Source organism: Gopherus flavomarginatus, chromosome 1 (genome assembly GCF_025201925.1).
Source record: "Gopherus flavomarginatus isolate rGopFla2 chromosome 1, rGopFla2.mat.asm, whole genome shotgun sequence".
NCBI lineage: Eukaryota > Metazoa > Chordata > Testudines > Testudinidae > Gopherus > Gopherus flavomarginatus.
Window position 1 is genome coordinate 106178088 of NC_066617.1, and position 21998 is coordinate 106200085.

General features: G+C 42.7%; 1 protein-coding gene across 1 annotated transcript; it reads right to left on the minus strand.

Annotated features, from left to right (window-relative positions):
• Positions 1-3212: 3212 nt before the first annotated feature.
• HSP90B1 (heat shock protein 90 beta family member 1) lies at positions 3213-21634 on the minus strand. The gene is made up of 18 exons (XM_050945616.1): positions 21466-21634; positions 20812-20911; positions 19270-19411; positions 19072-19188; positions 18269-18600; positions 15876-15987; positions 14765-14878; positions 13854-13970; positions 12300-12437; positions 12137-12214; positions 11958-12023; positions 11236-11505; positions 9428-9673; positions 7480-7616; positions 6478-6556; positions 6235-6390; positions 5169-5273; positions 3213-3470 (listed from the first exon to the last, which is right to left on the minus strand). The coding sequence occupies exons 1-18, from the start codon at positions 21512-21514 to the stop codon at positions 3441-3443; spliced, it is 2388 nt and encodes a 795-aa protein (XP_050801573.1). The 5' UTR covers positions 21515-21634; the 3' UTR covers positions 3213-3440.
• Positions 21635-21998: the final 364 nt, after the last annotated feature.

Sequence of the window (21998 nt, forward strand, 5' to 3'; positions counted from 1 at the left end):
TTGAGGAAATGCTATGCTGCCTTGGTACTGCAGATACACTGCTACCACAGAGAGAAACTTTGTAAAAACCCAGTGCTGCCACTAAGCTGAAGTGAAGAGCCCTGTATTGGAAGTATTCCTGAACCACTGTGAAGTGCAGGAATCTCCTGTGTGCTGGATGAATGTCTATGTGAAAGTAGGCTTCCTTCTGATTGAGGGCTGCAAACAAGTTTCCTTCATTTTGAGAAGATCTCCAAAAGCTTATGGACTGAACACTCTCCAGATCTCTCTGGAGGATATCTGCATTTTTCCTAAAGAGGTCCTGATACTGTTTATAATAATCTAGTGGTAAAGGTGAGGCTGGTGCCACTGCCTCATCTGGGAAGAAGAAAGTGCTGCCAGTAGAGTGGGTGATAGTGGTGATTCTTCTTCAAAACCTTCTCGGGGCAGAGGGGCCTGAAACTCCTTTCCAGGTGGTGATCTGTCTAAAGCATTGCCCAGGGTCTTTGTAATTCAGAACTCTAAAATATGGATTTAAGGAATTATAAGATGATCAGTGCGTGGGATCATATGGATTAGGAGGACCCTATGCGGGGATCACTGGTCATTAGGCCAATGTTCTCTGTGGGGATGTGGTGTCATTGGAAAAGCTCTGGAAGCCATCAGGGTCCATTTCTCACCTCAGGACTGTTAGTGGAATTTCTGGTATCATGTCCTGTTCATTGGAGGAACAGGAGTTGCCTGACTCCACTGGTGGAACCGATGGTACCAGCTCTCTTGTGACACTCTTTAAGGGAAGGAACCAGTAAGTGGTGAGCTGTTGTTGGAGCCTCAGCAGTGACTGGTATTCAGAATTGGCATCTGACACAACACAGGTGTAGGAATATCCCTGGGCAATACTGGGACTGAAAGGACTGGCAACTCTGTAGATAGCTGGGTCAAGAATTTTCTAGTCTGGCAGATGGAGTGGGAAGGACTCCTGACTCTAGGCTATGGATCTCAAACATGCAGAGTTGTTTCCTACAGCCTACCATAGCTCCCCTCACCCCCCTAAGTGGGCCATGTCTCTGCTTCTCCACCTACCTCCCAGCACTTCCTGCTGCCAAACTGTTGAGTGGTGTTTAGGACTTTCCAGGATAGGGAAAGGATGTGAAGAGGTGGGGCTGGGGTTGGAATAGGGGCAAGGACTTTGGAGAAGGGGTAGGAAGAGGTAGGGCCCCCTTGAAGGGGTGGAGTGGGGAACTTCTGTATCTTTATATGAAAAGGTGTCAGTGATGTGGCCCTTAGGCCCATCTACTAGTTGTCATGGTGATTTGAGATCCCTGCTCTAAGTTATCTGTTCGTGCAGGTTTGTGTGAGGCAGTCTTCTCATGGTGCAGTACTGCCAGTGCAAGAAGTGAAAAGTTTCTTCTCTTCTTGCAGGGTTCAGACCCACCCCTACCTGTCACTGTAGTTGATGCCAACAGACATTATCCATGAACTCCAGCCACACTTGTACTGGGAGTGTGGAGTCTCTCATGGTACTGAGGGTAGGCTGTCCTCTTTATAAGAGGAAGGTGAAGTAATTTATCTCTCTTCTTAAGGGAGTGTTTACCTTTACCCTCCTCATGCCTGTTTAGTGGTCCTTGGGTTTATTTGGAGCAATGGTGTGTTAGAACCAGAGGGTAGCAGGGACTGTCAAGTTGCTGAGCTACTTAAAGGCAAAAAGGCAATGTACTTACAGTTGGGTCAGTGTAAAGGGGCAATGTGCATCTCTCTCACACACAGGTATGAGTATCTGTCATGCTGTCTCCCCTCCCTCCATTTGTGCTGCCTTGTAAAGTGTGAGATTACATTAACAACACTGTTAACACTTGAGGGCTCAGCTGTTTAGTTCATCATTTAGCAGTAAAGCATTGCCTAAGAAATATCCTACCCTCTGTATCACCTCACTCAAGCTTTGTCATCGCCACTGTGTATAGTATTAAATTGTTTAAACAGTGTAATGAAAATTTCTCTGGAACCTAACCCATCTTAATTCTTATGGGGAAATTGGATTTGGTTAACATTTCACTTTGTTCTTGAAAAATGCACCTTAACAACATTAAGCAAGGTGTTACTGTACACTTTGAAGCTCAGGTTTAGCACAGTAATAAAGTCAGACTCTGGCTTCTTACTTTGCCATAGTGCTTCTGAATCTTAAGATTAGTATGAGCAATACCCCCACCTGCATTTGGCCCAACAGGAGTTTTGGGAGACCTACAGCCCATATGAATTCTGAACTTAATACATTGTGTAGTAAAGAAAAGAGTTATTTTATCTGGATTTGTTAAGTGTTTACCATATGCAGAGTTGCAGTTAAAGAATATCTGAGGAATTATAAGATAAAACTGATTTACCACCTTTAAATGACCAGAAACACATTAAACTATTTAACTTTTACATCAATTCCTCCAGCTCCTGCTGTTTTTGGGTATGAAGACAAAGGTCTTGTTCTACTCCCATCCATGCCACTAATTTGTTGTGGCCTTAGGCAAGCCACCTCACCTTTCTGGTTCAGCAAGCCCACCTGCCTCACTCACAGGAGTGTGTGAGGATTAGTCTACTTCTTCAAAGTCCAAGAAGAGTGTTGTAAGTTGTACTTGAACCATAAATGTGGGTGGATGGTGCATTAGACTACTGAACAAGTTTTAGAAAGAAGTTTAACTTACTCAAAACTACTGTAGTCTATGAACCTCAGTAACTTCTACATCCTACCATTTAGGTATGGCAATAGTCTATTCATCATCTTGTGCAGCAGAGGTTGAAGACATTTATACAATCAATGAACATTTTAATGCAATTTGCAGTTAAAACATTTCTATTTGCTACAACCAGCCCCTTTTGAAGCAAGCTCTGAAGCTGACCCTTCAAAATATGAGTGCTAAGATGCTCCAGTGCATTCAGAAGCCTGCTTTGCATTTTCATCCTTGCCAATAAGATGTAGTTCAGTACTTGAAGTGATACTTGTACAGCTTCTTCTAGTCTCCCCACTGCCCAAACATATGATCTTTAAAAAGGTTAATTCTACATCTCTCCACAAGAGAACTGAATGGTCTCGCTTTGACAGCAGAAAAGTTTTAGTTAAGACTGTTCTAGAGAGTGAGCTCTTGACATCACAGGATATTCCCCACAGCTATTAAACATGGAATGAAGTAGTGCTAGCTTACATGCCAGATGACAGAGTGGCCCTTTAGTATAAAGTTTACACATAGTATTTGGGAACATTTTTATTTTGTACACGTGACAAGATTTTACACCAAGAATAGTCAGTTAAATAGTACAATTTACATTCATGAGGAATGTTCTAAAAAATTCAACTTAAAAAATACTCCTCTGCCCATAACCCCCACAACACCCCCCTCAACATTTTACAGTGAAAAACTGAACAATCTAATTCACATTCCCTCCTCACCCCAGACAGGATGCTAGTTGAGTGCAGCTTACAGTTCATCTTTTACATCTGTGGATTCCTGCAAAGATGAGAGAGAGTTAAGTTTATGGTCTCAAAACAGTTTAAAAAAAAGGTTACTTAGTCATCTCAATTTATAGATCTTTGTATGCAGAAAATAGCAGCTTCCATGCATTATATGATGCTTCTAAAGGCCAGTTTCTGCAGTATGTTTGCTGCATTTCTCATTTTCACAGCACTTGTAATACCTGTGACAAAAGATTTTTAGTCCCTTTTAAACAGGGATTTTTTATCTGTTCACACCCATTTAACAACCCAAAGTGGTCTTAAAGATCAGACAATTGTCTAAGGCCACCCTGTCTACAGGGGCTCCAGCTATCTGCTTGTCCCACTGGAGGGGAAGATATGATCTTATTTCATCTAGAACAATTAAAAAAATTCCTTCCAGGCCCTTTATAACAGAGCAGCAAAAAGGGCAGAAACCTCAACTTCTCCACTGTAGGCCACCTTTGGAATGCAAATTATGATTGTGGTCCATCTCTGCTCAGTTTGTAATCCCCTCCACCCCCACACCACACTACCAATGCTGAGAAGTCTACTGGCTTTCTGGTCATGACTGTTGAGATCATAACAAGAATTCAACAGTGTGGACTAGCAAGCCAACATAGTAGAGTTCCCTCCCATACTATTATTGCTGCAGCAGCTCAGAGTAGGTGTGGCAGGTAAATTTAAGCAGCTATGAGTCCAGATACAGGGAGCAGTTTTAAGTCATTTTTACCCCCCACTAACCTACTCTTGGGCAAGTACTTCATTAAAAGCAGCCTTAGATTCTCAGGTACAATTAAGAAAAGCACCACTATGCAAACTCCAGTTTTACAGGTAAGAGATACAGACTATAGGAGCCAACAACTTCAGGTAGGTGACTGAACATCAGGACCAATCTCCACTTGGTATCACCAAGAGATCAGAACAGATTTATGTAAATGGATGAGGCCCTTCCCCAGCCTAAACTGCTGGGAACCAATAATTTAGTCTATTTGGTTCAATAACCCTTCCAGCTGGTCCTCAGAATTGGGAATGAAGCAGTAGGGAACTGCAGTACTGAAAGGAAAAAAGTCCCAGAGCATCACAGCTTGCTACCCTCTACATTAAAATAGTTGCAGACATCTTAAAAAACCCAGGGTTACTTTACTGAACACCCACAAATGGAATTTAATCAATTTTAACCTTGAAACATGATCAACTGGAAATACAAACGTTTCCCAGTTTCATTAGAAAGTGCTAGCATTCTAATTAAAAAAACAACCCTCCCCACTTATTTCTGATCACAGATTCAGCAAAGTTCAGCCATTAGCTAAATAGTCCATCTCCAATAACAACTTATACTTCCCAATCTGCTCTTCTGCACTTAAAGTTAGTGGCTTCTTGTCTACTAGAGTTAGGACAGGCATACACCAAGTGCCTTAGGGAAGTAGCCTTGCCTATATCCCAGTTTAGATCCAGCCTTAGACTACAAAATGAAGCGATTTATTTCAGTCTCATTTAACAAGTTCAGCAAGTAGCAGCTTGCTTGATGTCAAAGCATATCGTCAGTCTTTGGTATACAGTGGACCTCCACAAGTTTTATCTACACAATGCCTCAATGAAGCCATGTTTTGGTTTGCTCCATGAACTGTTCACTTTGAAATGTTACTTTCATTAGGTTTAGAAAAATTTGAATTAGAGACTGTAGTAATGAAGAGTTATTCTTAGAACTTACCTTCTCTGTTTCACCCTCATCACCATCAGCTTCTACTTCCTCCTCCTCCTCCTCATCTTGCTCTACTGCAGCAGTGTCTTCAGGTTCTTCTGGCTCCTCTTCCACCTTAGATAACATGAAACAAAGTTATTCCTTATTCCATCCTCAACAGATCAATTTGCTTATCTGTCTTAATGGTACACAGGATATATGCAAGATTCAGTTGGATGTTATTGTATGAATGGAGAATGAATGGGTTTCAGTGAAGCAAGGCAACAGATTTAATCACTTGATACATCTAGCTACTGGATGTTAAATGAAGTTGTACATAAAATGCAATGAACTGAACTGTTTTGCAGTATCTTTTACTTTTAAGATTCACCAGAAGTAGTCTGGTAGATAGGACTGAAAGTGTGTCAGAGGCTCACTTTTCTGGCCCATTCACCTGCCTTTGCACTACTTAGATAGCAAGAGCTGCCCATATACCCGATGCAGATTTCTTCAAGTGTGGCCAGTTTTCTCCAGTGGTGACATCAAGTATAGCTGTCTCTCACATAATCTCTATATAGCTACAATTCGGGGGGAAGACAAGTGCTGAGGCAGAGCATAAGAGCACACTGCACTGTCTTCAGCTGCTGCTGAGTCACTTGGGGGAAAGTGCCAAGTGACAGAACTTAAGAGCCGCTTTGGAATGTGGCCAGTAAATCAGAACTGGGTCATTAATGACCCACCCTTGTGTGCAGAGAAACTGCATATACTGTAACTATGCCCAATTGTTACTTGGAAAACATCTACACAGTATTGTGGAGTAACCCTAGGTTGACAGACTTGGGCTAGCAGGGCTTGCGCTCTAAAAACAGCTGTATAGTCTCAACTTCAAAGCACTGTCTAACTTCAATCTGTGGCTTTTACAGCTATTTTTAAAAGTTAGCTGAAGCCTTGCCAGCCCAGATCTATTGACCTGTGTAGACATACCCATATTCCCCATACATGCACACACCTTAAGTTTTGATTTTATTTTTTTAAAGTGCTTTGAATATTAAGGCCACTGAGCACCAAACATTACCCAAAATGGAAGGAAGCTCACCTTTGCATCAAGGTCAATGTTTAAACTTAAACGAAGCATTCTTTCTATTCTCTCTCCATATTCCTTCGTGTCTGGTAACATATAACCTGATCGTATAGTTGCTGTTTCAAATAGAACTACAGCAAGATCTGCAACAGTTTTATCGTCTTCATTTTCCTGATTTGGAAAAGTAAGGAAGAGCCATTAATCAGGGTTCATGCAGCCAAACAGTTGATATATCATTGCTTTGTAACTTCCGTTTACCTTGATGCGCCTGAGCATGTCCTTGATCAGCGGATGTCTAGGGTTAATTTCAAAGGTCTTCTTCTGACTAGCATAGTAACTACAAGTAGAAAATTACATCAGTAGCTAGCTTTTTAAAAGCAGTGATACTACTTTAGTTTGCCCTCTAACGTTTATGCTTGGCTTATTTCAGAGTAGTCCATAAGTTCAAATTCTGGAAGACAACTAAAATGCAGAAAGTCAACTTTACATGCAATACTTAGTTCACACTGCTGTTCTGCTCTTTGATATGTACAGATGCTTATCAATTCATTCTGTTGTGCTTCAGTAGCATCAGTTTGTGAAGCAAGCAGGTATGCTAGCTACAAGAGGGGAGTTACAAACCAACACACACTTTCAATGCTTAGACACTAGATAGATTCAGTAAAGAGTTTGTTGTAGGCTTTGACTTCTAAATAGTTTAATGTAGCACTGCTGAATGCCTTGATAAATATTTTCTGAATTTTTTCTCTTACAGTCACTACCGCTGTGACAGACCACCTATTTACACTATTACACCAATGGGCAGAGTTTGATTTGTCAAACAATTTAAATATTTAAGATAGTCAAGACAAATTAAATTTAAAGACTAGGCCTGAGTTTTTCGAATCTGATTAGCTTGCTTTTACCATTAGTAAAAGCCTACCTGGGCTAGAGCCTCACTACTGTTAACACTGCAGGCGAATGTCTGCATACAAAAAGACTTTCAGTGTATGTATATTGTATACACACACACACAATTTTGTAGTTTGGGCTGTTAAGTATGTGACTGGATCCCTTTAAATTAAGTCCTGTAAATATGTATAAAATTCAATGATGAGTGTATACTTCAGTCCTTGAGATGAAAAAATTAAAAATGAGGATTATTTCTCTTCTAGGTCTATCATCAATATGGAGCACTGTTAGTCAATTCATAAATGCATGCTAACTGTGACTCGCATCTGTGGTATTGGTAGACCATGACATACAAGTATGAAAGCTTACTTTGTGGAGATATCTTTCCCAGTCTGGTATGCCTGAGCCTTCATAATTCTTTCCATGTTGCCAGACCATCCATACTGACTAGCCACCAGTGCACATGGAGACTGAGTTAAGCGTTGAGACAACACTGCTTTTTCAATCTAGGGGGGAAAAAAAAAAGTAGATTGAGGAACTCTAATGAGCAAGAGAAGTGTCTACCTATTTCATTGATCTCAAACTACTGCAGTAATTTGAGATGAAATTTGCAGTTCTCAACTTTTAGATCAAGTTAGTTTTTACTGAAATCTGTAAAGTTTAAATACAGTCCTATAATACACTTGTTATAAATACTTCAGAGTTGGCTTTGAGAGCTTTTCATTGGAAATCAGTCCAAATATACCATTAGTATTTTTGTCGTCTAAAAAGCCATTGAGAGTTGAGCAAAGTGATTTTTAGAAGCTGTCTACAATCATATAGAAATGAAGTTTATGCCCTGAAAGGGACAAATGAATGAAGTCTACTGCGAGGAGGAGGGTGTAAAACTAAAAATTAAAGGGATTAGTCGGATGCCTTTTATACATACATACCCCCCCACCCCAGTGTCAGCCATGTTAATCTGTATCCGCAAAAAGAACAGGAGTACTTGTGCTCAAATTCTAGTTTCTAGGGTGTCACAAGCTTTTGTGGGCTACAGTCTACCTTCAGATGCATACAGTGGAAAATATAGTAGGAAGATCACACAGAACATGAAACAATGGGTGTTAACCATGATTGATCACTTAGTGTGTATGGTAAAATCCTTCGTTTCGTGTGTCTCTTTCTACTGTATTTTCACTGCATGCATCCAATGAAGTGGGCTGTGACCCATGAAAGCTTATGCTCAAATTTGTTAGTCTAAGGGCTTGTCTACATCAGAAAGTTGCAGCGCTGGTGAGGGAGTTACAGCGCTGCAACTTAGGAGGTGTACACATCTGCAGGGCACCACCAGCGCTGCAACTCCCTGTTTGCAGCGCTGGCCGTACTCCCGTTTTGTCTCGGGTGTAGAGGATCCAGCGCTGGTAATCAAGTATAGACACTTACCAGCGCTTTTCTTGACCTCCGTGGAATAAGCAGGTATCCCAGCATACCGGAGGAAGCCTCTGGTAATCAAGCTGGTCTCCTTCCCCGGTTTGCTCTCGCGTTCCCCGAACAAGCAGGTCTCCTTCCCTGCGGTTTGCAGGGTGGTTCGGGGAACGCGAGAGCAAACCGGGAAAGGAGACCAGCTTCGCCGCGGTTTGCTCTCTCGTTCCCCGAACCCCCGAGCAAGCAGGTCTCCTTCCCTGCTGTTTGCAGGGTGGTTCGGGGAACGCGAGAGCAAACCGCGGCGAAGCTGGTCTCCTTTCCCGGTTTGCTCTCTCGTTCCCCGAACCCCCGAGCAAGCAGGTCTCCTTCCCTGCGGTTTGCAGGGTGGTTCGGGGAACGCGAGAGCAAACCGCGGCGAAGCTGGTCTCCTTTCCCGGTTTGCTCTCTCGTTCCCCGAACCCCCGAGCAAGCAGGTCTCCTTCCCTGCGGTTTGCAGGGTGGTTCGGGGAACGCGAGAGCAAACCGCGGCGAAGCTGGTCTCCTTTCCCGGTTTGCTCTCTCGTTCCCCGAACCCCCGAGCAAGCAGGTCTCCTTCCCTGCGGTTTGCAGGGTGGTTCGGGGAACGCGAGAGCAAACCGCGGCGAAGCTGGTCTCCTTTCCCGGTTTGCTCTCGCGTTCCCCGAACCTCCCTTGAAGCCGCCCAACAGCGCTGCAGTGTGGCCACATCTAACACCACTTGCAGCGCTGGTTGCTGTAAGTGTGGCCACTCTGCAGCGCTGGCCCTATATAGCTGTACTAATACAGCTGTAACAACCAGCGCTGCAAAATTTTAGATGTAGACATGGCCTAAGATGCCACAAGTACCTGTTCTAGATGCAAAATAATGCTCCTGTGAACACAGATTTTGTACCTTGTCCTTTAAAGCCTTGTCTTTCATCCAGGTTAAGAGTGGCTCAAATTCTTTTTCTAAGGCTTCCCGACTCTCCTTGGATTTGTCACTTTCATCAAATTTCACTCCTTCCTTAGCAACATTTTGGAATCTCTTGCCATCAAATTCTGGCAGCGCTTGAATGCAGTATTCATCTACAGGTTCAGTCAAATAGATCACTTCATAACCCTTTTTCAGAAGGCGTTCAACAAATGGTGAAGATTCAGCCTAGAAAGACAAGTTAATTAGAAACAAGTTTAATATTGCTGACACTAAATTATTGAATTCCATTGCTGTATAGTTCAGCCAGTTATGAAAGTATTAGCAGCGTCTGGCATTTAGGTTAATATATCTTCAGTTGCCTTGAACAGCAACAGTAGTACTACAGTACACACAACTACAGTCATATGGCAGAGTATAGCCATTCTTTCCAGCAGTAACATCTTGAAGTACAACTAGTTTGATTCCTAAACTCAGACAGGTTTGCTACTTGACTATTTTGCTTTACAGTAACTCACTTAGTCATCCTAGTTAACATTGTTACATTGCTGATCAATTAGCAAACATGGTTGTTTAAAGTTGCACAATGCTCCCTTTAGATTGTTTGGTAGCCACCTGCTTTGTCCACTGCTTGCAAGAAGAGCAGCCCATTGCCACTAGCTAGTGGGGGCTTGGAACCAGGGTGGATTGGCAGGCCCCCTGCCCAGGGCTGGTGCTATCATTTAGGTGACCTAGGCAATGGCCTAGGGCACCAGAATTTTTGGAGGATGCTATTTTGCCGGGGGGCGGTGGGGTGTGGTGTGCAGCACGCGGGTCCGGTGGACTTACCGCAGTCATGCCGGTGGACGGTCCGCTGCTGGAAAGGCTCCGGTGGAGCTGCCGCAGTAAATTTCCTTTAGACCATCGCACCGTCTGCCGAAAAGACTGTGGCAGCTCCACCGGAGCCTTTCCAGCAGCGGACCGTCCACCGGCATGACTGCGGTAAGTCTACCGGGGCTGCAAAATGGCCGTCCGCCTAGGGTGTCAGAAACCCTGGCACCACTCCTGCCCCATCAGCACTCTGCTCCCTTAAGTTCCCTGTGGGGCAGCTGCCCAGCAGGCTATCAATTGCCAGCAGTTCAGCTGTTCCCCCTCCCCCCACTACATGCTGCTCCTGCCCTCTGCCTTGGAGCTGCTCCTGGGAGCCTCTTGCTTGCTGTGCAGGAAGGGGGCTAATGTCAGGGTGTCCCTCTCCCCTACTTCTCCTGTCCCTGCCCCCTGCTTACCCTTTCTCCATTTAGAGCAGGGTGGGGACAGGACAGGGCTCAGGACAGAGAGCTTGCTGTTGCTGGCTGCAGCTGCTGTCTCAACTTCTAGATCTACTTAAAAAGGCAATGTACTTAGAGTGATGTCAGCGTACTTAAAGGGGTAATGTATATCTCTGTCCCTGACACGGGGTGTGTGTCTGCCATGCAGTCTCCCCTCCCTCTATTGGTGCTGCCTTGTAGAGTGTGAGGCTACATTAACATGTTAACCCTGAGGGCTCAGAAGAATGCTAGATCATTTAGCAGTAATGCATTCCCTGGGAAATATCCCACCCTCTGACTTCACCACCTCAACCAAGATTTACCAATCACCACTGTACAGTATTAATTGTTTTCTCTCTATCAAAGTTTTGTCTGGTGAAAAAAAGTTTCCCTAGAACCGAATACTTCCCCCTGCCCCCACCATTTACATTAATTCTTATGGAGAAATTGGATTTGCTTAAAGTTGCATTTTTCTGTATAACATTGGAAGATTTTTATTCTTACCTCTTTTCTGTTGGACCCGGCCATGAAATAGATTTTGTCTTGTTTCTCCTTCATTCTCTCCACATACTGGTCCAGACTAGTAGTGTTACTTTCATGATGAGATGATTGAAAACGAAGAAGTTTAGCTAGACGGGTACGGTTGGAATGATCCTCAATTACTCCAAGTTTTATGTTAGTACCAAACTCTTTCCAAAATGTATCATTGTATTTTTCTTCAGCAATCTTCTTGATCATGTCAAGAGTTTTACGAACCAGTTTCTTCCTAATAACCTAAGAATTCCAGACACAAAATATCAAGTTCACCCATACTGTTACATAAACAGTGAGCACAACTAATCTTTTAAAATGCTACTACAAAGAATGCTCCAGACAATCTGCTAAATACTACCTCCGTTCTCACGTTACTCTTCTGTAGCCATCTCCTTTTCATTTTCTTCCACTTAAGATCTAATACACTTTGAATTTGTGGCAAGTTTTCATGAATTGTTCCTCTTTGCATCTTCACTTTAATTAAAAGTGAAATCAAGTTAAGCTTGATGTCTTGCTTTTTACTTTACTCCTAATTTAGATACAATAGGGCCAGAAAGAGTCTAGGCTAACTATGGCTAAAGTTGGGTATTGTTTCCCCATACTTGCTACAGTCATGTTACTTAACCAGGGAAGTAGATTTATCCACTCCTTGCCATTAGGTAGCTTGTTAAATTATGTTTAAATAAAGATACCTTTAGCAATTTATGCTGCTGGAGGGTTTCACGGGATACATTCAGAGGAAGATCATCAGAGTCCACCTAATGGGTGGGGGGAGGAGGAGAAGAAGAAAAAAAAAAAAAAGGAATTCATGAAGTAGAAGCAACAGTGACTTAAGCCAACTCAGTCAAAAAAAACTTCAAGAGATACTTACAACACCCTTGACAAAATTAAGATATTTAGGCATCATATCATGGAAATCATCAGTGATGAACACTCTCCGGACATACAACTGCATGATTAAAAAAAATAAAATAAAGAATTAGGAATGTTTGAGGGATGTTTAAGTATACCAAAAGCTAGAATAATGTTTTTACCTTAATGTAATCACTCTTTTTGGATCCATATTCATCAAATAAGCCCCGTGGAGCTGAGGTGGGAATAAACAAGATAGACTTGAATGTTACTTCTCCTTCAGCAGTGAAGTGAATATAAGCCATAGGATCATCATGTTCCTGTGGAAGAAAAGTTACTATTTAGTCAAGCTCTGGAAAGAAACAAACTGTGAAAGCTATTCTTGTGAGTTTGAACTCGTGGAAGGAACAGCTGAATCAGTGATCTAGAAATAATTCATGGGATAAATAAGTGCTGGTAACCCTCTGCATAACTACCATTGGTTTATACATCCTTTAGAAGGGAAGTTTTATTTAACTTCTTCCTTTCATTCTAGATTAGCATGAAATGAGATTAAGATTACCATAATCTGGAGTTTAAGACTTCAGTCTCAATATTTAGTTGGCAGTTTATTTCCATGTTAAATAGCATGTAAGCAGTAGTTCACCAATATTACTAAGAAGCCTGGTTCTACCAAAAGTGAGGAAAGATAATTGAAACTGAAAAATTAAGCAATATACTAGTGAAAAGTAAGAGCCATTACACAACCACTAACATTTTCACTTGTATTTGCAAAGAATAATTCTGCACCGTTGTGCAGGGAACATTAATTCTGCATTGCATAATTCCCCCTGAATTTGATTTTCACCAAGAAGCTTCTCTTCTAGTTGCGTTTCAAAAACGTTAGTTATGTGTACACACAACCCTAGCGGCACCACCCTCCATCTTGTATTCCTTGTCAGCTTGAATCCACATCCTCTCTGCTCCCATCTATCACTAAATCCATACCTAGTACTTCTACCCATACCTGGCATGGGGGCATCACTTCTGGAGATGAAAGGGTATTGGCTGGCAAATCATGTACATGACTGAACATAGAAACCCCTGCGTGCACACTCACTGACTATCCTGGGGTCTCCCTTCCCCATGCCAGCCACTTGCTATCTTACAACTATTGCTAACACCCCAACCCTCGCATCCTACTACAATGGCGTGACCCAAAAAAACACAGAAGCTTGAACTCGAGACCAGACATGACAGACACACAAAGCAGTCCTTAAGGACACTATCGCCCTCTTAGGCTAGGTCATTATAATACTCTTATATAATAATGACTGTTTAAATGAAATATTTAATTTAACTGAAACAGAAGAGTCAAAAATGCATAAAGTTCTTTATTAATATGCCTAGAAACCTACTTCTCAAAAAACAGTTCCTGAATCTCTCTATTGTTACAGAGATACCTGCTGACAGGCATTTTGAAATAATTTGCCAAAAGTAAATGGAAAATGGCATGACTATATTGTGTTATTTTGACAATATGTACAATATTTTGAAGTCGTGCAGAAAAAAATATTTTGTGCAGCATTTCCCAAAAAGGGAAGATCATACCAACTACCCTCCCCACAACTCACATTCCCTTCCCTACTCCCCTCAATCAGAACAAGGACCTTTACTGAACCCATATATTGCTTTAGACTGAGCTTGTACTGTACTAGAAGCGCACTATAGAAATGTGAAGCCCATATTAAGTTTACCTTAGAAAACGATTTGTAAAAAGCTTTGTATTCATCTTCTTCTACTTCCTTAGATGGTCTCTGCCAAATTGGCTTGATATCATTCATAAGCTCCCAATCCCAGACAGTTTTTTCAACCTGTGCATGAAAAAAAAAAAAAAAAGGCAATTTTACATTGTTCAACCCTTTTGCACATGCCTGAAATTGCTGGTATGATGTATAAATTACTGCAAGTTACAGAAGAAAGTCACTGCTTCACTGAGGCATCTCAAATTAGAAAAAGCAGCAAAGAGTCCTGTGGCACCTTATAGACTAACAGACCTATTGGAGCATGAGTTTGTGGGTGAATACCCACTTAGTCATCCAATCCAGACCAACACGGCTACTCCTCCGATACTCAAATTAGAAAGTTTCTATATGTATTGTCAACCTTTGCAGTGTTCTGCATGCAGAGTATTACTTCAAGGGCTCAGTGGTGTACTAGGAGCATAGAGTTTGCATTATCTAGTGGCTAGTCGTTAAACTAACAGCCCAAGACTCTTGATCTGCCCTCAGAAGCTTACTTGCCAATGTAAGAAATACATTACAGTACACCTAGCCCTGTTCTCAGCCTCTTGTAGAGAAATCCTTATGGAACTACCATTCACAAAGTACTACTAGTATTTCTGAACAAGAAAACATTTTTTGCTGTTCTGGCAACTGTTAGGATCAAAATATTGTGTATTAGAATTTTATTTTACTGCCCTGCTAACAGCAGATTTCTACTAACACCGTATGGATGTAAACTTACTAGAAGGCACCATTGTTGCTAAAAATATATCATGCACATCTGGAAGATAAAGGAACATGGAACTGTAAACCAAGCTGTCTAGTGCTTTGAAGTCTATTAACCCCGTCCCTCCCCAAAAAAGGAAAGCTTCACACAACCATACCTTTTTAGTTTTTGGCTTTTTCTCCTCTTCTTCCTCCTCAACAGCAGCTTCATCATCTGTTTCCTCTTTTTCTTTTTCTTCCTCCTCTTCAATGGGCTCTTCTACTGTCTCAGTCTGTGGAAACACTTACCTATAAGTCTACTTTGCTTCAGAAGGACCTGGTCAAACAACCTTTCCTTGGTAGGCACTCATGCAACATCTAGATTTGAAAATCTAAGCCCCTTAACTATCATAAGTCACCATTTGACTACAAAAAGCCATTATTTTAAATGAACGAGTAATTCTAGAACATGTCAACTACCATGCTTTAAGATAAAGCATGTAGTATGTTCTGCATTCTGATTATTAGTAATATGTAATAATTCACTCTGAATAGCAACAGATTGAGTGTGGCTGAGGCAGAAACAAGCTTGCCTAAGTTGATTTTCAACCACTATGTCTGAATTTTGTACTAACACACTGAAAACTAAACAGAGGCACATGACAAAATGTGAACCTTCAGTGAGGTCCCAAAACAATACCCTGGTGAGAAGCCCCAGGATCTCCAGGCAGCAGGTAGATATTTCCACCATGATGCATTCTCTGCTTGAGGCTTCCACCTTTTGGTTTTGCTTCTTGCTATTAGATAGGTAGAGCCACCCCGTAGCTTCTTGAGAGGAAGAGTAGCAGTTATTTCTTCCTCCTCCCCCCAGTTGGGAAGGTGAGGGACAGGTCCCTCACTTATCCCTTCACCTGTCTCTTTTGAGTCATCCTGCATATGGATTCCAATTTCCTCAGCTACTGCTCATCTTTTACAAGTAGTGTGAAGTTGCCATAAGTTCTCCTATTCCCCAGATTTGAAGAGCAGTGAAGCTGACCAGTATCTTATCAGTTCTGCTCCTTTGGGAAAGTCAATTTGGAGAAACATCACCAGCCAAACAAGAACCAATGGAGTTTTTGGAACCATGAGGATAAGTGCTTTCATAGAATGCTTAAGCTCTGTAGAGCAAACAGCTCAGGAAATTTTGTGATGCATGAGGGCACACTATCAGGAAATGGCTTTTTCAAGCCTTTGAAACTTGTGCTGTATATATATAATGAATGTAATTATTTAAGAGTGAGAACTATTTACCTTGCTGCTCCACACATATATGGGGAAGTTAATGAACTGTGAATATTTCTTGACTAGATTTTTAATTGTATCCAGCTCAAGATAATCAGATGCCTCCTCCTTCAAGACAAGGCTGAAGAAGACAGTACAAGCATTAGACAGGCTAGTATTTCAAGGCAGTTTTACTTAGTTGAATCTATGTATAAGTAACTTGAAGAATCGAGTGTATCAGAACACCCAAATAGTGGACAATCCCTTGGGAAAGTTCCAAAACAGTTTACTCTGCTCCTTTGCAGTCCTTTTTCCAGAGGAAAAAGGAGTACCCTTACAGCTCTTTCAATTATGGAAGCCCAACAAAGCAGACCAGAACAGCTTTAGAAAACTGCATTTAAAGACAAATCACATTAGCAGACTCTAAAATCATTGTTTGAAACCAATTCTACATCATTTACTAGATTTCAGAAGGGGGAGGGAAGAAGAGGGAGGGAGAAGTGTCATGAAGAGTCTTACTAGTTGAGGATCTTCCCCAACAAGTATAACATTCTTAAAAATAAAAATAAAAATGTAAATCAGCTGCAGCCAAGATGCATACCCCAAATGAAGAGAAGGGTCCACTGGAGGATACCAAGTCACTCTCTAATCCACGAGCTGCCACCAAGCCAGTCCCAGAGTATAACTGAAATTGGCTGCTCAGAGGGATTTTTATTGTCAGGTAATTTGGCCTCATTTAAGAGGAACTACTACATTTAGCACTGGTTTCATTTTTTCCACCACATTACACTGTGGAAAGTCTTCCAAACAGTACTTGCAACTCAAGTATTAGGACTAGAAAGTTGTTTCTCTAAGAGAAACCAGAAATTTACTAAGTGAACAGCAAAAAAGGTAGACAATCATGCAGTTTCAATTTTTATAGGTCAGTAGCAGACAAATTTAAGATTTAGGTTGTCTACAGCACTTGAAGTTAATGGAAAGTTTGACAAAACGGAGAATGGCATGTTTCTCTTTTGGTTCTTGCTACTCAAGTTTGCTAAGCCCACGTCCAGACTACCCCACCGTATCGGCGGGTTAAAATCGATTGCTCGGGGATCGATATATCGTGTCTAATCTAGACGTGATATATCGATCCCCGAGCGCGCTTATATTGATTCCGGAACTCCCTCAACCCCAATGGAGTTCCGGAATCGACACGGAGAGCCATGGACATCGATCCCGCGCCGTCTGGACGGGTGAGTAATTCGATCTTAGATATTCGACTTCAGCTACGTTATTCACGTAGCTGAAGTTGCGTATCTAAGATCGATTTTCCTCCCCTAGTCTGGACCAGCCCTAAGCCTCAGATAGGAAGAGCAAGCCAACTGCATTAGCAGAAAGAACAGCCAACACAGTCGCCAGTTATGTCAGAGCAGTACAAGTTTGGAGATCAGCTCTGAAGAGATCATTTGTTATTCTCTACACCGTGCATAACAAAAGTTTTGTCAATGTGGCCCACAGAAATTGACTGCAGCTATTAAAGTATTTAGGTTTGCAGGCAGTTAGTTTGTTTCTTCTGGTCCACTCTTCTCCATCACTAAGTCCACTTTAGAAAAAACACTAGCAGTTTAGCAGGAGTACTGGGGAGTATGTACTTTTCAGGTAATGCAGCTGAACTAAAACAAATTCTGGCTTTAAAACTAGAAATCAAGCATAACCAAACATATGTTACATCTCATCACATCCTTAAGCTATGCAAGAAAGTAAAAAAACTGGCAAAAAAACTGAACACCTTTAGTAGTCAATAGTTATTTTCAAAGTCCTTATACCACAGCTTTGATTCAGGAAGTCATTCCTGTTCAGGAAAAGCACTTATTCCAGGCTAAGAACACTATAAATGAAGAGTTGCATGCACAAGATTCATAGTGTCCTATCACATTCACAGACATGAAAAATTCATTACAGACCATGAAATCTGCTTGTGCGCTTTTACCCTCTATACTATACTGATTTCACAGGGGGGACCCATTTCTCTCAAATTGGGTGTCCTGACCCAACATCGAGTTGCAGGGGTTACCACCCTTACTTCTGTACTGTCTGTCTTCAGAGCTGGGCTCCTGGCCAGCAGCTGCTGCTCTCCAGCTCTGAAGGCAGCAGCACAGAATAGGGGTTGTGTTACTGTTAACCTCCTACAGTAACTTTGCAACCCTTCCACAACTTCTTGTTGGATCAAGATCCCCAAAATTATAACACTGAAATTTCAGATTTAAATAGCTGAAATCATAAAATTTATGATTTTAAAAATCCTGTGACTGAAATTGACCAAGACAGACTGTGAATTTGGTAGGGCCCTATTCATAATGCAGAGAACAACCAACAACATGCTAGTGACCAAGGTATACATCAGTTTAATAAGTTTTTTTGGGATCAGCTGCAATACTTACGTTATGGTGGAGCCTCTGCCTAAGGAGTTTCCTCTGGGGTCATCAATCACTGAGAATTCATTTGAATCAGATTCCCAAATGTGTTGAGTATCATTGTTGTGCTTTGATGTAACAATAACTCTGTCTGCTACAAGGAAGGCAGAATAGAAGCCAACACCAAACTGGCCAATCAACTCAGATGTTGACTGACTATCTTCTGGCATTTCAGTAATCTTGTTTAAGAATTCACTTGTTCCAGACTTGGCAATGGTACCCAAGTTTTTAATTAATTCTTCCTTGGTCATGCCAATACCTGTGTCTGTAACATGAAGCATGTTCTTCTCTTTATCGCACTAGAAAATAAATGAGATATAATTCAGTTAAATGTCACTTGAAGACAGTATGCATTGCATCTTGTTGAAGTTGAAAGTTACAGGTGAGACATTACAGTAACTGGGAAGATATTTCATGAATAAGATCTGCTATGCAAAACTCTGGCTAGAGTATGGATTCACATTAATGCAATAAGGGAAGACACTCTTGCTGATGCAATTCTGTGGAGAGTGGCTGAACCACTGCAAGTGGAACACTTCAGAGGCAGCCATAAATGCTTGCTACAACAGTACGAGAAGGCATTTGAGGATTTTATAGTCAAACCAATGGTAGTGTACCAAGATTTTAATCTAAGTAATTTATAAACTCTGGGATAGGCAGAATGTTAAATACAGATTTGTAGCTGGGGCAAGTCAAGAAGTATTGTCCACTGGAGGGGGAAGGTGGGTGGAAGAACCAGCAGATTACTATTAATAGCTAGCAGCTCTTACCTTTATTTTAATAGTGAGTTCTTCATTACCAGCAAGGGCATTTTCATCAGTCAGTGATAATAGCCTTATCTTATCTAGAGCATCAGAAGCATTTGAAATCAATTCTCTCAGGAAAATCTGAAATGAAATGTATAAGGATGATAAACTTTATGCTAGAACTATACATGCTCACATTGTCCAGATAAACATACTGCTTACCTCCTTGTTTTTGTATAAAGAATTGATAATGAGTTTCATCATTCTGTTAACTTCAGCTTGGAATGCAAACTTCTCAGATTTTTCTCTGATTTCTTTTATCTGGGATGCATTTAAGCCATCTAACTGAATAGCTTCCTCCTCTCTGCAGAGACAAAGTTAGATCTTTTATTAGGCCGTATTCAGTTAGTATGTAGTTAGCCCAGCAGCAGGAACAACTGAATTTGAGGTTACAGCAGACAGATCTTCTGTTACTATGACATTCCACAAACCATGACATCAGGATGATAGTTTAGAACTGCAAGATTTGATTTTGACCATGGAACACTAAGCGTGAAAACTACTGGGAAAGTCTGATAACAGGTGAGTGAACTAGACGTTTTAAAAGCTAGACCTCTCTACTATTCAGCAAAAATCCTACCACAGTCCCTGGTCTACAGGCTCCACTCTGAAGTTACAATATACAATAACCTCTATGCTACAGAAGGGTAGGCATACAACTGAGTTTTTATAACATTAGAGGTTATTTCAAGTGTACTGCATTGTGTGCCCCAAGCCAGTGTACTTGTATTGGTGACCTCTTTCACACAGCAAGCCTGAGTGCAACCCCCTTCCCCCCAATGAATTAACACTTGTTTCTATATTTAACATCATTAAAAATGCTGGAGGCAAAGCAGTGTTTGGGGTGGAGGCTGACAGCTTGTGACTCCCATGTAATAACCTTGTGACCACCTGTGGGGTCCCAACCCCTGTTTGAGAAACCCTGCCCTAAGGAGTATCAGAAAAAGAAGGAAGCTGACTGGTACCAAAGGAAGTCAATGACAGATGTCAATCTTTGACTTCAAATATGTAACATGGCAATCTGGCTACCATTTCACTCAGCTATTATGTTTTACTTACCATTTATCTGCTTTTAAAGGGATTAAATTTAATATAAACCCACAAAACACAGACAAATTGCTTTCTTTAAAAAGTAAAGGTACTGAAGAGACCGGAGCTCTTGTTTCCCTGAAACAGTGGCTCTCTACCTTTCCAGACTACTGTATCCCTTTCAGGAGTCTGATTTGTCTTGCATTCCCTCCAGCTTTCACCTCACTTCAAAATTAATTGCTTACAAAAATCAGACATTAAAAGACAAAAGTGTCACAGCACACTATTACTGAAAAATTGCTTACTTTCTCACTTTTACCATATAATTATAAAATAAATCAATTGGAACATAAATATTGTACTTGCCTTTCAGTGTATAGTATCTAGAGTAGTATAAACAAGTCGCTGTATGAAATTTTAGTTTGTACAGATTTTGCTGGGGCTTTTTACATAGCCTATTGTAAAGCTGGGCAAATAGCCAGATGATTCAATGTACCCCCTGTACACCCCCAAGGGTACATGTACCCCTGCTTGAGAACCACTGCCCTGAAAGACACTACATGAGACACACAAACCTCTCCCCCATCACAGTACTGACGCCTTGGCCAGCGAGGAGGACGAGGCGATAACCAGCACTTGGAGTTCACAGCTCTTTACAGGATTATAGATACAAACCTCTGAACAACTTCGTCATCGGTCCGAGAGCCCTCTCTGCTTTTCCCCAGGTCATCTTCTACTGTGCCGTCCACGTCCAGCTCCTCCGCTCGAGCCGATGCTGGGGAGAAGGGGGCGTTAGAGAACTGACCCACAGCGCGGAGCCGCCTCGCCCCTGCGGGGGCCTGCCGCGCCGTGCACTGCGAAGGAGGCGCCTGTCAGGACCCCGCCGCGGGCGACACGAGGGGAGGGAGGAGGCGCGGAAGGTCTCCGAGCTGCAGGCCCAGCGCTATGACGGGCCGGGCAGTGCAGGGAGCTCCCCCCCACAGCCGGTGATAACGGCCCTGCGGGAAGCGGCCCCGCCCCCACCATGGGGCGCAGCGCCTCGAGGCTCAGGCCCCTGAGGAGAACCATCAGCGCAGACCCCGCCAGCCTCCGGGAAGGCGGAGGAGAGATGGGGAAGAGGGACCGGACGGTTCTCCCCGCTCGCTCCAGAGTGGATACCCCCTCCCCTTTCCCTGGTTCAAATAGCCCCGCGCCTCTGCCCCAAGGGTCCCGGCCCCGTCCTCTTATTCCCCGGGCGGAGGCCGCGCGGGCCCGGGCCCGGGTCACCTGCCCCAACCGCTCCGCGCCAGAAGCTTCTAGAACCCGCGGGCGGCCGGGCGGGCGACTCACGAGCTAGGAGCAGGACACACAGAAGAGCGAGTCCCCACAGCGGCTTCATGGCGGTGTCAATGCGGACCAAGGAGAGAACAACTGATCCCGTGCCCCGCGACTCGAGCTCGCTGAACCGAGTCTATCGCTGAATCTGCCGAACCACCAACCAGGTGAGCCCGCCTCCCCCCAGCCTTATCACTGTCCGGCACGCGGGGCGGGGAAAGGCGCTCAGCAAGTCGCCAATCAGAGCGCACCACGCCAAACACAGAGCCAATGAAGAGTCCCGAGGGGTGGGGCGGAGTTCGGTCCTTGCCAATTAGAGCCTTCCATGTGCGGCTTCCTGCGGCCAGAGCGTGGCTGCCTCTGATTGGTCATTGGTAGGAAGAGTCGGCCAATCATTTTTAATAGCTAGTTTAATCAGCCTGCCTTTTATTTAAATTAAATACTCGGAAATGTTTGACTCCGCGGGCATGTGACTCACCCACGAATGAGATCTGTGTCTAAAGCGATAAAAGTCTCCACATGGCCGGATCAATCCAAAGCATTTCCGG